Genomic DNA, 15,979 nt, shown 5'->3' with positions numbered 1-15,979 from the left:
AACCAAGGGACTGAACTTTCTCAGGTGGAGTGACTACACAGGAGAGGAAGCCCCTGGACCCAAACGGCAGGCATCTATCTGTTCTGAGAGCCCACCTGAGAGACACCAAGGAGGCACAGATGTCATGATGAGCAAATGAGTACTATAAATAATGTGAATGTCTCCCATATTTTCTGTTGAAGTCCTAACCTTCCAAGTGATGATAACTAAAGGTGGGGCCCTTGGGAAGAGCTCTCAGGAATGAGGTTAGTGCCTCTATAAAAGAGGAATCCAGGAGCTCATGAGCCTCTCTACCACATGAGGACTCAGCAAGACAACAGAGCTCTGGGAATCACAAAGTGGATTTTCACACACACTGAGCCTCCTGGCGCCTTGATCTTGGACTCCCAGGATCTAGAAGTATGAGCAAAAAAGATGGTTAACATCCCATCCAGGCTATGGTAATGTGGTATAGATAGCAGCCTGAAGGGACTAAGAGCATGGACAAATCCAGAGATGCTGAGAAATGGAGTCCAGCATGTACTGAGTGCTCACCTCCCTCAGGGCGAGGAAGGACAAGAAGACAGGTGAGTTGCCCCAATCACTGAAGATGCAGGAACACCAGCCATGAAGGGATGAGGGGAAATGAAGTGTGCTCAGCGAAGGTGTAGTTACCTGCTGGGGGACCTTGCTGACGTGGAGGAAAGGGGTAACAGCACAGAGGAGAGTAAGGAATACCCAAACCTGCAGTGGCCAAGGTAAGTGGGAGAAGTCTGAGGGACATAAAGCCCCTCCCAAGGGTACTAACAGGAGATCTGTTACTTCCCTTCCAAATGACGCCACTCCCTCCCCAGTAATAGTTGGACATAAGGCCACTCCACCAACAGTGATACCAAGCCATGTCCTTAGGTGGCATGCCCTACCACATGAAGTGGTTCACAGCTCAAGGTGTTCTGCAGACCCTCTTCCCACACTGCTGCTGCTCTGCTTCCCTGGGCATTGTGGCAATGCCCGCTCAGCACCACTGTAGAAGAACCCACCCACACCCAAGGACAAAGAACACCTAGGCCTAGCACTTAGGATAACCGTCTACAGATGGTAACTGCTGCTTTTACTCCTTCATTTGTTGGTTTCTTTGGATGGCTGGTTGGTTGGTTTTGAGATAAGATCTTGCTACACAGTCCTCAATCTCACAATCTTCCTGCTTGGCCTCCTGAGTGCTAAATCAGAGGTGCACACCACCACGCCCAGCTGATAAATCACACCTTATAGCTATTATTTTGTCCTTCTTTGTCAAAGAATTCTGTTTATGATTCATAGAAGGAAAAACCCAGAACTGACATAGCCTGTCAGAGATTTTCATCAGCATGCCAGCACCAGAATGCAGCGTTTGGTAATTGTGCTGCTTGCAGCGACACCTGTAGGTCAGGAGTGTGAACTGCAGATGCCGTGATGGCTCCAACTCCTACTGAGCTGGAACCCAAGAGGCAACCATAAGATGACAGCCACTTGAGTGCTGCAAACTGCGTGTGCCTCTCCTTCACAGCACAAGTCACGCCCACAGACACTGGTCAAGGCCCACATAAACGCTGAGACCCAAACAGCGTAGTCTACGATGTCTTCATTAAGGACGTCTCTCCCAACTGTGGTTTCCTCAAAGAATATAAGCATATTCTACAGTGCTAACAAAAATGGAACAGGAGTGGGCACTTCAAGCACTGGCGCATTTCTTTCTCTCTCTTTTTTTTTTTAAGAAGGAGGAGGTCTCACTATGTTGCCCAGGCTGGTCCACAACATGTAAGTTCAAGTGATCCTTCCACCCTAGCCTCCTGAGTAGCTGGGACTACAGGCATGTACCACCACACAAAACTGGGCATTTTATCTTTCTTGAAGTGTCCCAGCAATGACAACAGGGGACTGGCAAGAATGAAATGTAGGAAGTTATAGCTTGCTAGTCAGGGAAGTACAAAAATCAGACCAAATTAAAATTTCCCTCAAATATCCCCCTTCGTCACCAAAAAACACTGCATATATGTAAAAACCTATACATAATTATGTAAAATAAAAATGTATACTGCAAAACTTTTAGGCAGACACAGCCTAAGGTTGCAGGGCACAAGGGTGGAGCAAAGAGGCACAGTGGAGCCTGAAGCTGATGCAAAGTTCCATTGTGACCGAGATAGGTACAAGACTGTGCCAAGATCAGTTCACTATATTCCAAAGACTACACTGTACCATTTTGTAAACTATACTTCAACAAAACACAAAACGAAAAGTGTACTGTACACAATAATGAAGAGCTTATAATAAAATACATGAGCAAAATATAAATACAAAGTGTTTCTTTTTTTTTTCCTAGCACCTACGTTGAATTTTTTTCTTATTAAATAAGCACGTCATGCAACTTCACTGAAGATGGGAGTATCTGCCAGTACTGGGTAGAAGCAGCAGCAACCATGTGACCAACAGGAGTCATCAGAACTGGCAATGTAGGGCCTCTGTCTTAGGCAGAGGACTCAGAGGGATGGGCTTCAGTGTAGTCATCCAAACAATAATGCCCTTAAATTACTCCACTGACAGAATGGCAGACCCCATAGTTTAGGGGCTAGACTACCAAGGACACTGATGGAAGGACTTGGGGCCCAGCTACAGGTGGAACACGGAAAAGGATGATCGTTTTCACATATTTGGAATCACTGCATTTCAGGTGCAGCTAGAGATCTGTGCCTGAACTTCCTGTTTTGTTCATGGGAAACCAGTGCCCAGGGTTGAGAAGGTGGCAGATCAGGGTTCTCAGAGAAGCAGTCTCCTATGGCCAGAGGGAAGATAAACAAGTAGAAATATCATTTCCAGAAGCAGTGGTCTCCACTCTAGGCTTACTACTAGAGCAGCACCCACTAAGCTGACTTCACTTGGAACCCAGGACCCAACTCGCTGGTTCAAGAATAAAAAATAGGGTCTCTACAGACAGTAAGGGAGCTACACTAGTCTATTACTCTGAAACCAAAAACAAATCCCCTTAAGAATTTCCTAGCAATTATAAACTACAAAAGAGCAAAACAAAATGTATACTCACTGTATAAAAATCAGAAAATACAGCTGGAAGCCAAAGGCTAACACCTGTAATCCCAGCTGCTCAGGAGGCAGAGATCAGCAGGATCACAGTTCAAAGCCAGCCCAGCCAAATAGTTTGAGAGACTCTATCTTGAAAAAACTCATTACAAAAAAGGGCTGGTGGAGTGGCTCACGGAGTAGGCCCTAAGTTCAAACCCAGTACTGACAAAAAAAAGAAAAAAATTAGAAAATACAAGAAACAAAGATGAAAATAAAAACATCCATAATTCCATCACTTCGTGATAACCACCATTCAAAACTTACTTCCTCCCAGCTTTTTCTCTGAGTATGTATGAACCTCTTTTTCTCACTTAACACTATATCATCAAAACAGCTGTACCTGTCAGGGTTCACCAGAAACAGAGTCAGAGCAGATACTGATTAAGAGACCTACATGACCCAGGTGGTGGCTAAGCTAGTCCAAAATCCACACAGCAGGCAACTGAAGAATTCTCCAGGAACTGAGCACACATGCTGTCCTCAAAAGAGATTTCTTCTACTGGGGGAGCCTGTCCTTTACTCTACAGGCTCTCAGTCCTTTTGGATCACGTAGGACACCTTAAAGTCAGCTGCATATGGCCCCTACCCACAGCTACAAGGATCCTTTAGAGCAACTCTCAGATGAGCGTCTGGGCAACTGGAGACGGCAGCCTTCCCAAGCTGACATTGAACTGATCATCACAATGCCCACTTTAAGAAAATTTTATAAATGTATAGACATACCTCATGGCATTTCACAGACACTGTGTTTTCTACAAACTGAAGGTTTAGGGCTGGGGCATGGCTCAAGAGGTAGAGTGCCTGCCTCAAAAGCACAAAGCTCTGAGTTCAAACTCTAGTACCGCAAAAAAAATAAAAAACAAAACCAAAAAAACGAAGGTTTGTAGCAAGCCTGCATTGAGCAAGTCCATGGTCAGCATCATTTTCCACAATGCTATGTGGTCACTTACATTTGATAGTTCTCCCATTATTTCAAACTTTTTCATTATTACTATATCCATTTTAAGACCTACAATCAGTGTGAGTCTTAATGTTACTGCTGTAACTGCTTTGAGGTGCTACAAGCCTCACACATGTAAGACAGCAAACTGAGCTAATAACTGCTGACTGCTACCCAACTGGCCATCCCAGGCTCTCCTTCTCTTTGGGACGCTGCCTTAGTCCCTGAGAAACAACAATATTGAAAATATTGAAATTAAGCCAAAAATAACCCTACAATGGTCCTTGTGTGTTCAAGTAAAAGAAAGAGTCTCTCACTTTAAGTCAAGAGCTAGAAGTGACTACGCTTAGTGAGGAGGGCAAAAGGAGACAGTCCAAAAGCTAAGCTTCCTGCATCAAACAGTAAGTTGTGAAAGCAAAGGAAAAGTTTCTGAGTGAAATGAAAAGTGCTATTCCAGTGCTACTCGTGCAAACTGCCTTATTACTAATGTGAAGGCAGGTTCAGTGGTCTAGATTGAAGATCAAACCAGCCACACAGTCCCTTAAGCCAAACCCTAACCCTCTTCATGTGTGTGAAGGCTGAGCAGGAAGACTCTGAGAAGAAGTGTGCAGCCAGCAGAGGTTGTTCATGAAGGCTAGAAAGAAGCCATCTCTGCAACACAGTACAAGTGACACACAGTGCTGGTGTAGAAGCTGCAGCTTCTACCTTCCCCAGAAGCTCGAGCCAAGGTCACTGGTGAAGGTGGCTGTGCTAAACACATTTTCAATGCAGACAAAACAGCCCTCATGAGAAGATCCCATCCAGGACTTGCACAGCTAGAGAGAAGTCAATGCCTGCTTCAGAGCTTCACAGGGCCTGCTGGTTTTCTTGCTTGGGACTGAGGCTGACCTGAAGTTGAAGCCAATGCTTATTTACCATTCCCCAAATCCTCTGCCTGTTCTCTGTAAAAGCAACAAAGCCAGGATGAGAGCACATCTGTTTACATTTTTATTCCACTGTTCAGAACTACTGCTCAGACAAAAAGATTCCTTTCAAAATGAGTGCTCACTGACAGTGCAGCACCTGGTCACCAAGAGCTCTGACGGAAATGGAAAATGAAACTGTTTTCACATCTTCTAATGCAGTATCTATTCTGTAAGGAGTGACTTCAACTCTAAAGTCTTAAGAAATACATCTCCTAAGGCTGGAGCTGCCAAAGTAATTCCTCTGATGGAGCTGAGCGAAGTAAACGGAAATCTCCATTCTAGATTCCAGTAAGAACATCTGTGAGTGGCTAGGCATGGTGGCATGCACCTATCATCCCAGATACAAGGGGGAGCATAAATAGGAGGATCACGGTCCAGGCAAGCCAGGCAAAAAGCAAGACCCTATCTCAAAAGTATCCAATGCATAAAGGGCTGGTGAAATAGCTCAAGTCCAGTACTGCTACAAAAAAAAATTCATAGGCTGGACTGGTGTTGCACGCCTAGAATCCCAGCACTCAGGAGGCTGAGGCAGAAGGAATGCGAGTTCAAGGCCAGCAAGATCCTATCTCAAACAAACAAAATCAGATTCATTAACAGGAGTTTGGAAGAGGTTGACTGCAACACTCACAGCTGACTCTAGGGCTGAGAGGAGGAAGTCACCACAGATGTGGGGAAACAACAAGAGAACTAGAAGTGGTCTGACAGCGGCCACCAAGCTGCGCTGCCATCTCCTGATCAGCCGTGACAGATGAGGAGCACTTCATGGATGAGCAAAGAAAGTGGTTTTGGGGGGTTTTTTTTTGGTAGTACTAGGGCTTGAACTTGGGGCTTCCAATTGCTAGGCAGGTGCTCTACCACTTGAACCACCCATCACACTACCCCTTTTTTGTGGTAGATTTTTTGAGATAGGGTCTCATGAACTATTTGCCAGGACTCGCTTCGAACCAGGATCCTCCTGATCTCTGCCTCCTTAGTGGCTCGGAGGCACATAGACAAGAAAGCAGTTTTTTGAGGTGGCATCTACTCCTAGTGAAGACACTGCCATCATTGAAATGGCACAAAGCATTCAGAATGTCACAAAGACTCAGCTGACAAAGCAGCAGCAGGGTGGAGAGGACTGGCTCCAGTTCTTTTTCCTTTTTATTTTGGGCAGTACTGGGGTTTGAACTCAGGGCCTCACGCTCACTGGGCAGGCGCTCTACCATTTGAGCCCCACCCCAGCCCTGACTCCACTTTAGACAGATGTTCTACTGTGGTAGAAATGCACCACATGCCACAGAGAAAGCCTTCCTGAGAGGAAGCTTCGGTCATTGTGGCAAAATTCACTGTTGCTTTAAGAAACTGGCACAGCCACCTGACCTTCTTCAACACTGTCCTGATTAGTCAGTGAACATCGACACTGAGGCGAGACCACCACTAGCAAGAAGATGACAGCTTGCCCAAGGCTCGGACAATGGGATGACTGCTAGTAATTTTTAACAAGGTTTTCTGTTTGTTTGTTTTCTAGATAGGGTCTTGCTGTGTAGCTCAGGCTGGCCTTAAACTCGCAATTCTGCTTCAGCCTCCCAAGTACTGGGATTATAAGTATGCACCATCATGCCTGACAGCAATAAAGCTCTTTCTATTTAATTTTTTGGCGGTACTGGGATTTGAACTTAGGACCTTCCACTTGCTAGGCAAGCAATCTACCACTTGAGCCATGCCTACCCCAGACCTTTTTTTTGGCTTTAGTTATTTTTTGGATAGGGGTCTCACACTTTTTGCCCAGGGCTAGCCTTGGGCTATAATCCTCCTATCTACACCTCCCACATAGCTGGGATTACAGGCATGCCTTACCTCACCTGTTTGTTGAGATAGGGTTTCATCCAACTTTTTGCTCAGGATGGCCTCAAGCCCAATCCTCTTGATCTCTGTCCCCCAAGAAGCTGGGATTACAGAAATGTACCACTACCCTCAACAATAAAGTATTTTTTAATTAAAGTATATATATTGGGTTTTTAGATATAATACATGACGCATGTAATATAGTGCAATGCAATGTAAATTTGTGTATGTGTGTGGTGCTGGGGATCAAAGCCAGGGACTGCAAATGTTAGGCAAGCACTCTACCACTGAGCTACACCCCAGTCTAAACATAACTTCTGAATGCACTGGGAAACCAAAACATTCCTAATTTATTTTATTGCAATTTTCTCCTTACGAGCATAGTGTGGAACTGTACCAGTGAGGGCTTTCCAGCTTGTAGATGGCAAACCAAACCTACAATACCTCTGAGATATGCCTACGTTTAAAAATCCCCTTACCATGCAAGTTCAGAATGGTTCCAAACTTTTGCCGGTACAAGTAATGCTGGAATCAATGAAACTGAAGTAAATGCACAATGCTACAGACTGAATGAAGCATCAGTCTGCCGAATCCTAACTCCAAGACAAAGGTATGAGGAGGTAGTGCTGTGGGAGGTGGTCGGGTCAAGAGGGCTTTCCCAGCACTGGGATTAGTGCCTCATAAGGGAAACCCCAAAGGACTCTCTCACCCGTTACCATGAACGGAGACAGGGGAGGCAGAGGTCTGTCAGCCACAACAGACTGCCCACCCACAACTTCATGGTGGCCCTCCAGGCTCCAGGATCAGAACAGGATGCTTCTGAGGTTTACCACCACCCATGCTGTGGTATTTTGTTACAACAGCCTGCTCAAAGACAAGCAACTTTGTATATTCCATCTTCATCCCTCACAGCTTGCTACTTTAAAGACAAGCTACACTTAGAACTCCAGAAAAGTGAACAGGATCCCTTCAACTCTTCCAATGACTGAACATGTAGAGGATGAGTCCCCAAAGCAGGCAGAAAACCCCTGACCTTGGTAATCCCTAGAGCTCATGTTCACAGTCAAGTAGTCAAAATGGGAAGACCCCGCTGAACACCTAGAGCACTTGAGAGATACCCCAACAGGTATTGTGCTAGAAAGCTAAACTAGGTACTATAGACAAAGCTTGAAAACAAGCTTAGCTCATGCTCATCTGAAAATAAATTAAATGCCTGTAAGAACAAAACTCAACACTCTTTAAAGGAAGAAAACAAACTTCAGAGACTCAGCAACACAACATTCATAATCTCTTAATGTCCAATCAAAAGTTACTGGATAGCCAGGCACAGTGGCTTATGCAGAGATCAGGAGGATCATAGATCAAGGCCACTATGGGCAAAAAAAGTTAGCAAGACCCCATCTCAACCAATAAACTGGGCATGGTGGTACACGCTTGCCATCCCAGCTCTGTGAAAGGCATAATAGGAGGACTAAGGCCCAGGCCAGTTAGGGAAAAAAAAATATATGATACCCTATCTGAAAAATAACTAAAGCTCAAAAAGGCTGGGGCCATGGCTCAAGAGGTAGAGCACCTGCTTAGGAAGTGTGAGGCCTGAGTTCAAACCTCAACACTGCCAACAAAAAAAACAAAAAGCCATACACATAAAAAAGCAGTAAACTATAACATAAAATCAGGAGAAAACCTTATCACCAGATCTGCACTACAAAATATAAAGAAAATTCTTCAAGAGCTGGAGACTTGGCTCAAGCAGTACAATGCCTGCCTATCAAGCACAGCTCTCAGTTGAAACTCCAGTACCACCAAAAGAAAAAAAAAAAAAAAAAGCAAGCTCTTCAAGCTGAAGGGCAATGTCAAGTCTCTCCCTCTCCAAGCCCTCATCACCCTATTCTCTTGCAGAGCTCCACACTCACAGCCTGCTCCTCTCTCCTTCTCCATAACTGGGCTCACCTGCTAGCCATGAGCTCAACCTTTACCAATGCAGTCTTGCCTGTTTCACCTGCACACAAGTTAACTCTTATGTCATTCCATGTCATTTACTTTGCTTCACTAACTAGGAAAACAAAGAGTGCAAGGTGTGAGAGCCGAAGGGGCGTCAGGTGTGGGGGAGAACAGCCTACCTCCGAGGAAGGAGGAGACTTTCCTGGAAACCAAGCAGGCCAGAGTCACAGCTGTCCTGCAACACTGTCACAGCTTGCACACTAGCTTTCAGGGCCTCTCTCAGACTGCAGGGAAGGACTATGGGACTGATTCACAGCAACCAAAAACATCCCCTGAAAAGTGAATACAGCACAGCACAGAGCCAGGTTCAGGAAACCTGGATCGTACTCAAGCTCTGCCACTCAACAGCTTATGTATAATTCACAGCAGCTGCATGAGACAGGTTCTGTTAGGATCTCAGACAGGTTACGCTGCTTCCAGAAGGTGAAGCATTAGGGAGTGGCAAAGGCAGAGGTGTGGACCCAGGTCCCTACACCACACTGCCTCTTTAGGAACACATCACACCTGGTGCACTGGGGCACACAGCCCAGCAGCATCCAGCAGGAGTCAAGACACTGAGGTAAGCTCCGACCACAGGTACAATGAGAGCATGGTTGGGGCGGGGACAAGAGCTCCCATGTTGGCTCTGGTTCTCGTTGGTTCTGACCGGAGACAGGTCATTACCTTGCCTTCTAAGGGAGGAAAGGCAGACGACTAGAGTTACTAGGGCTCCATCCTCCATAACTAAAGGACTATAATGCAGTTTGCAAACATGGAGAGAAAGAACTGGCATCTTACAAGCCACACAAAATGAGACCCAATGATGAACAAACAACACCACCAGATGTTCAAGGAAACAGAAGGAAGCTGCAGAGAAACCCTACCTGGGAAGTGCTGGGGGCTCCTGAGGGACTTCGGCAGCCCCTGCAGTTCCTGGAGCCTCTGCCTCTGAGCCGTGGACAGCCTCCTGCTCAGTGCTCTGGGGGCCTAGAGACTCCGCTTTCTCCTCTTCTCGAGGCCCACCCAATTCTGGAGTAGAGTCAATCTCTATTTCCTGAACTGGGACTGGAACTGGTTCCTTCTCAGCAGCAGCAGATACCACCGCCTTGGCCTCTTCCTTTCTTCTGATTTTCTCTTCAAGTTCCTTCCTCCTCTTCTCATCATCCTGACGGGCCATGTGATCAAAGGTTTTAAAGACCTAAAATCAAACAGCAATCCAGCAGTCGGTTCATCTGCCCAGTACTGAACCATACATGTAGCAAAATCTGCTAGATACAGAAGTAAAAACCAGTAGAGCAAATGGCAAAGTACTACAACTTCATCAAAAGCTGACGGGAAAACATACTTCTTAGGAAGGTTCTAACATCAACAAAATGAAAAAAAAATAAATAAAAGCCAAAGCTAATACTATTTACACACCTAAAGGCTGCAAAGCTAGATTAGATGGTCTTAGTTATCGTTCTTTTTCCTAGCCCCAACCTGGTTCCTAATGCAAAGAACATGCTGTCCTGATACTGTGGGTATGCGAAGGTGCTAATAACTCAAAAAGGTGCTGAAACTCAAAAAATGAAGGATGAAAGGCTGGATGCATTGCTCAAATGGTAGAGTGCCTGCCTAGCAAGTGTGAAGCTCTGAGTTCAAATCCCAGTACCTCAAAAAAGAAGGGAGGGAGGAAAGGAAAATTTAGTTGAACTTCAATCCACAAAATGCTCCCAGAATGACTCTGCTGCTAGCCTTCCCACTGTGAGAACTGAGGGGGGGAGGGATGGGTATTCCATCCTACAAACACCTACTATGTGCCTACAGTGTGCAAAACACACAAAACAAATTAAAATGACAGCTCCTGCCTTCTAACAACTTGAAACTCTGGTGTATGGACAAGTCCTTAAACTTTTCTGGGACACAGTCTTATCCAAAAAAGTGCTGGGACCTCTCCACCAAAAAGTACCAGGGGCTGGGGTGAAGCTGAATGGTGGAGTGAGTGACTAGCACAAGCAAGGCCCTGGGTTCAATCCTTGGTATTCCAGGGGAAAACAAAAAAAGTATAGTTAAGACAGACCCATATACAACAACTCTGACACAAGAGAGGCACAAGGGAGCCCCTGTCAGACTGTAGGTGGGAATGAGTATTTCTGGTGAGAGAAATCTAAGGAGGAAGGAAGGGGATCTCAACTGGACCTTCAAGAAGAGGCACATATTTCACAGGGACCAATGGGGGAAATGCAACAGCTCCAGGAAGGAGGCTCACCAGGAAACAGCAAGAGGGCTGGGGGCACGGCTCACCAAGTGGACAGCTGGCATATTAAGTGCAAGGCCTTGATTTCAAACCCCAGTACAAAGGAGAAGGGAAAGGAAGGAAAAAAAAACAGCAAGAGTCTGTGGAGTTGAAGCTGGGGAGGAGAGACTACAGGCCCAGCCTGGGACATAAGGTAATAGACTCCCAAGGGCTAGAGTGCGGCTGGCATTCGATAACAGTGTCTGTGCACCACACAGGAGGACAGAACAAAGGACAGGTACTAACTTATAATTTATGAACTGTGCCACAGTCTTCAGAAATACCCACCCAACCCTCACAAAAATCCTAGAAAAATAAGGCTCAGAGGAGGTAACTTGCTCATCATCTTGTCAGTGAAAAAAGACAGTAAAAACTTACACAGAACACACCAGTGAAAGGCAATGTAGGCAAAGGAAAATGTTAAATTCCTGAAAAGTTAAAAACCAGAGAAGACCCAAACCCATTTCTACTGTGCAGATACCCTGAAGCCCTGACTCACTTCTCTACAATCCATGGTGACAAGGGTTCAGGTCCTTTGCCCTCAGAGCCACTCCACATCCTGATGCCCCAGATCCTCATCTTAACCATAAAAAGCTGAGCAAAAAGAACTCTCCTCCATAACCTGAGACTTCTAACACAGGACATCCTGGGACCCCAGGGCCTTTGCTACTCAGCATGCTCGGTGTCCTCTGGACTGAAGCTTTCTCACATCACTGCGGGCCTTCCAGCTGTCACATGTTCTTAGTACTCATTCTAGAGTCCCAGATCCTGGATTGGAAGAGAAGCTGTGACCTCTGATCTACGTGTCAGCTGACAAGAGTGAATGACTCCCAAGATTTTCCAACCAGTTCTGTGAGAACAGGACACACTGGCTTCCCTGATTCTCCTTACGTCTATTAAGTGGCATTTCTCAAACTAGACTGCAGGACAAGCAGAGTTACCAACTGAAATGAATGGCAGGCCATTCTAAATACTTTCTTCTTAAAATATACTATTACGGAATGCAACACAATTCTCTCACATGGCTCCTGTGGGTGTGTTTCATGATGAACATCCACGCTGTGCAGCCCTCAGAGTTAGGAAGGAAAATGTGAGATGCTTACACTAACTATACCAACAGTCCACTCCCCAAAATATCAGGGAAAAGCTTTCAAGCCCCAGAAAGCAGCAGCCCATCTCTGCAATGCTCACAAACCCTGAGCAACCCACCTTAGGTTACAGGGAGACACAGGAAGGAGTATTCCACTATTGAATTAGGAGCGGGGGTGGGAAACACTAAAAAGTAGGTGAACAGGGTGGGGAATCAGGATATGACCTACACTAACCAGAAACAATGCTAAATTCAATACTGAATCAATCTGACACAGTATCTCATATCCCACCCCACTACAAAACCCCTGCCAATACTGAAATCACTTCACAAGCCTCCTGCCAAATGGTCTTCTGTGAATAAAAAGAGAGGTCTCAAGACTCACCCTGATCTACCCAACAAAAACATCCAAGAAATGTGTGCTTTTAAAAGTTTCTTGGGCAATGCTAGTGGCTGAGGATCACTTTCAGAAAAAAATGACACTCCTCCCAGCCATCTGATGGAGACTGTCCCCTTGGTTCCAATGCAATGTACTGCCCTTCACTGTGATTACTCCCACGGTGTCCTCATCTTTGACCCCTCTCCCTCAGACCTCTCCAGTCTCTCCATCTCCCAAAAACTCCAGTCCTATGATTCCAATAGCCTATGGGAAGGGCCTTCTGCCCTCAATCTCAAATTCAACTTGTCTAAAAGTAAACTTTTTCCCCTAAACTCAGGTGACAGTTCAGTTAATATATACCCATTATTTCAGTCACTCAAATTTGAAAGCTTGGATAACCTTTGATTCATCCATCCCCTTGCTCTGTCCCTATGCCCAGCCTCCAGCAATTCGTTAGACTGGTCTCCAAATCTTAACTATAAGAAGGTCTAAACTTTATAAATGGTTACCAGATAAATGAATGCATTACTTCTGTTGGTTCATCTGTGAAACAAGGATCAAGGCCAACCTCTAGGGTTCTTTAGGACTGAATATGATAACACCCCAGAATGAAAAATACCTGCTAATACATACTAGGCTCTCAGTAAAAGTTCCTTTCCCTCCACATCTTCCTACAAGCTGCAATCAACCTAAATAAAAGTGTTCTAGGTCTAGTACTTAAGTGATACAGCAGAAAAGTTTGTCATTAGAAAACTGAAGTTTTGAGCTCCAGCTATGATAACTAGCAGACTGTTCTTGTTACATCATTCAACTTGCTGGTAAATTCAACCTTATCTATTTCACAGAGATAGTGTGAAGATCATGTGGCAGACTTCATCAAACAACCACAATGTCCTGCTAAAAGCTACCTCCAACAGTTCTCTGGTCACTCAGATGGCACGGGAGCCACTGATAAGGATGATGAAGGATGATAAGGAGCTTGTAGCTCTGAAAGTGAACCCTAGTGGAACACCATCCTCACCCCTCACCTGACAGTCGTTACTTTGGCAGGTAGTTCCTGAAACATTTTAAGCTTGCTTTCCTCCTGCAGGCACAGAGGAGTAAGGCCTGACCATCCTGCAATTAGAAGTCTTCAGGAGGTAGCACTGAAGCACTTCATAGGTACTAGAGAACTGGGGCGCTACCATCATCATTTCAAACTCCCCAGATTCCTACAAGAGACTGGGCGATCTGCATTTCATCATCCCCAAAAGCCCCACCTCTCCTACAAAAACTTCTCCATTCCTCAACTGTCACTTCTACTCCTTTCCTTCCAACCAGCTCTATCACATAGGTGGCCTTGCCAAGTTCTCTATTCCCTTCTATGTTTTGTTTTCTTAACTGCCTCAAAAACAGAGAGACCATTATTTGAATGCCCAGTGCCTGTGGTAGCTGAGAGTATAAAATATATTCAGTAAAGCCAGGCGCTGGTGGCTCAGGCCTATAACCCTAACCCTTGAGAGGCTGAGATCAGGAGGATCATGATTCAAGGCCAGCCTGGGCAAATAGTCTGTGAGAATCCATCTCCAAAATAACCAAAGCAAAATGGACTGGAGGTGGAGCTCAAGCATTACAGCACCTGCTTTGCAAAACTCAAGGCTCTGAGTTCAAACCCCAGTCCCACCAACATATGTGTATGTATGGTGTGTGTGTGGGTGTGTGTGTGTGTGTGTGACTTACTGGAAAGAATGTACGTATATAAATGTGATTTACTGGAAAGAATGCATATACATACATATGTGTATGTATATGTGTGTATACATATATATATGTATATGAGCATACATTCTTTCCAGTAAATGTTTATTACTACATTCAAAAGCGCCCAGTCAACTTCATTCATTAAGTGTGAATAGCGCTTCAAACATACACTGGATTCAATCCGGGATGTACAGCTTTAAGTCCAAGTCTAAGTTTAATAATCACGACGATGACTGTCTTCGATTTAGGGAGTCTCATCCCAACAGACGGCCACACCCACCCATCAACACAATGCCTGTCATCCTCGCCACCTGCCGAGCCTGGCACTTGTGTGGCGGACAGGTGTCTCCTCCCAAGAGTGTCCTTCGTCTTCTTCCACCTGGCAGCCTCCCGCACCGTGACGGGGTGCGGGGCACTGAGGGGCCCTCCACCGCAAGCTGGCTGACTCCAACCCCTAGGGATGTCCCACCCGGCCGCGGCTGTCCCCAAGGCGCTTATGGAGGCCTGGCAGCCAATGTGCGCCCCAAGTAACCCGCGACCCTGAGCGCCAGGTCGCCGCCGCCACCGCCACTCCGGGGGAGGGAGAAGCGGGACATTGAAGGGCGTGTCGGGGGTGGGGGCGAACCGGGAAGCGGCGCCGGGACCTGAGGGACTCCACTCACCTGCAGCACCAGGGCCTGCGCGGCCCCGGGCGGAAAGCCCATGCGGTCCGACGGGTGGCGCAGCAGACGGTAGAAGTCGGTCTTGCGGTAGAGGAAGCCGAAGAGCACGCGCAGAAAATCTTGGACGTTGCCCACGTGCTGCAGGATGCCCAGCAGGGCCTGGTCGTACAGCTCAGCAGCCCCGGGCTCCATGTCGCCGCCGCCCAAGGGACACTCACACACCGCGGGCGCGGCCTCAGACTGGCCGATTGACCACTTCCGGCGTGCTCGCCTAACGGCTCCCCCCGAGTCGACAAGTCCACGGAACTTCCGGCCCGGGCGGGTTCCCCTCCGCTGTCCCGGGATACCCTGCTCAGGCTCCGCTGCCCCTCTGGACTTTCCCTTGCGGAGGGACTTCACTAGAAGAGTCGGGCATGGAGTCTAATGTGGCTCCTATGCCCAAAAAGGACCGTTTTTGCTGCGCGAAGGGCGTCTGCGGCCATGTTGGAAGCGGGCGGAAGTGTTATGATGAGGGCAACGTCACGTGATCGCTTGGAAGGTTGAGGGGTTTTGTCACGTTGTTAGTGGGCCAGAGAAGGGACAATACTTGTTCTTGGGTTGTGTAGACTTCTTGTTAATAACAGCCGTGAGTCAACACGAAGGGTTGCACCAGAAGCGATTCAAGGTGACTTAAGTAAAAAGACGAGAAAAATAAGAGTGCAAAAAACTCGGTACGGACATAAAGAATGTAGTACGCCATCCCTGTGATGATATAGATGCGTCTGTGTCGGTACGTATGGTATTGATATATTGATATGCTTCATATACACTGCATACCCTCAATGCTTGGCAGAGTAGAATCTTGAAACAATCGTACCTGAGATGGTAAGGCTGGTTCAAAGACACTTGGAGGCCCCGGGCATTTAGGGACATTTTAAGAAAACGTTAAGAGTCAGATTGTTAGGGAGCATACTGAGCAGGTTGGTGCTAAACAAGATGATAAAACTGTAGATTATCTTTCCTAGTGGATAGAAACGAATGGCATCCCTACT

The 15,979-nt window shown here is 46.4% G+C and overlaps 1 protein-coding gene across 1 annotated transcript in view; it reads right to left on the bottom strand.

The window, feature by feature from the left end:
- Nudcd3 (NudC domain containing 3) overlaps positions 1–15,445 on the bottom strand; it is a 96,333-nt gene extending 80,888 nt beyond the window's left edge. Inside the window, exons 1-2 of the mRNA XM_020158389.2 lie at positions 14,949–15,445; positions 9,687–10,000 (exon numbers count right to left, since the gene is read on the bottom strand). Of these exons, the coding sequence (XP_020013978.2) occupies positions 9,687–10,000; positions 14,949–15,140 (506 nt within the window). The 5' untranslated portion in view covers positions 15,141–15,445. The remainder of the gene's footprint in view (positions 1–9,686; positions 10,001–14,948) is intronic.
- Positions 15,446–15,979: the final 534 nt, after the last annotated feature.

This window comes from Castor canadensis, chromosome 2, assembly GCF_047511655.1.
Source record: "Castor canadensis chromosome 2, mCasCan1.hap1v2, whole genome shotgun sequence".
NCBI classification, from domain to species: Eukaryota; Metazoa; Chordata; class Mammalia; order Rodentia; family Castoridae; genus Castor; species Castor canadensis.
The sequence above is the reverse complement of the archived record's forward strand: the minus strand, read 5'-3'. Positions and strand labels throughout refer to the sequence as shown.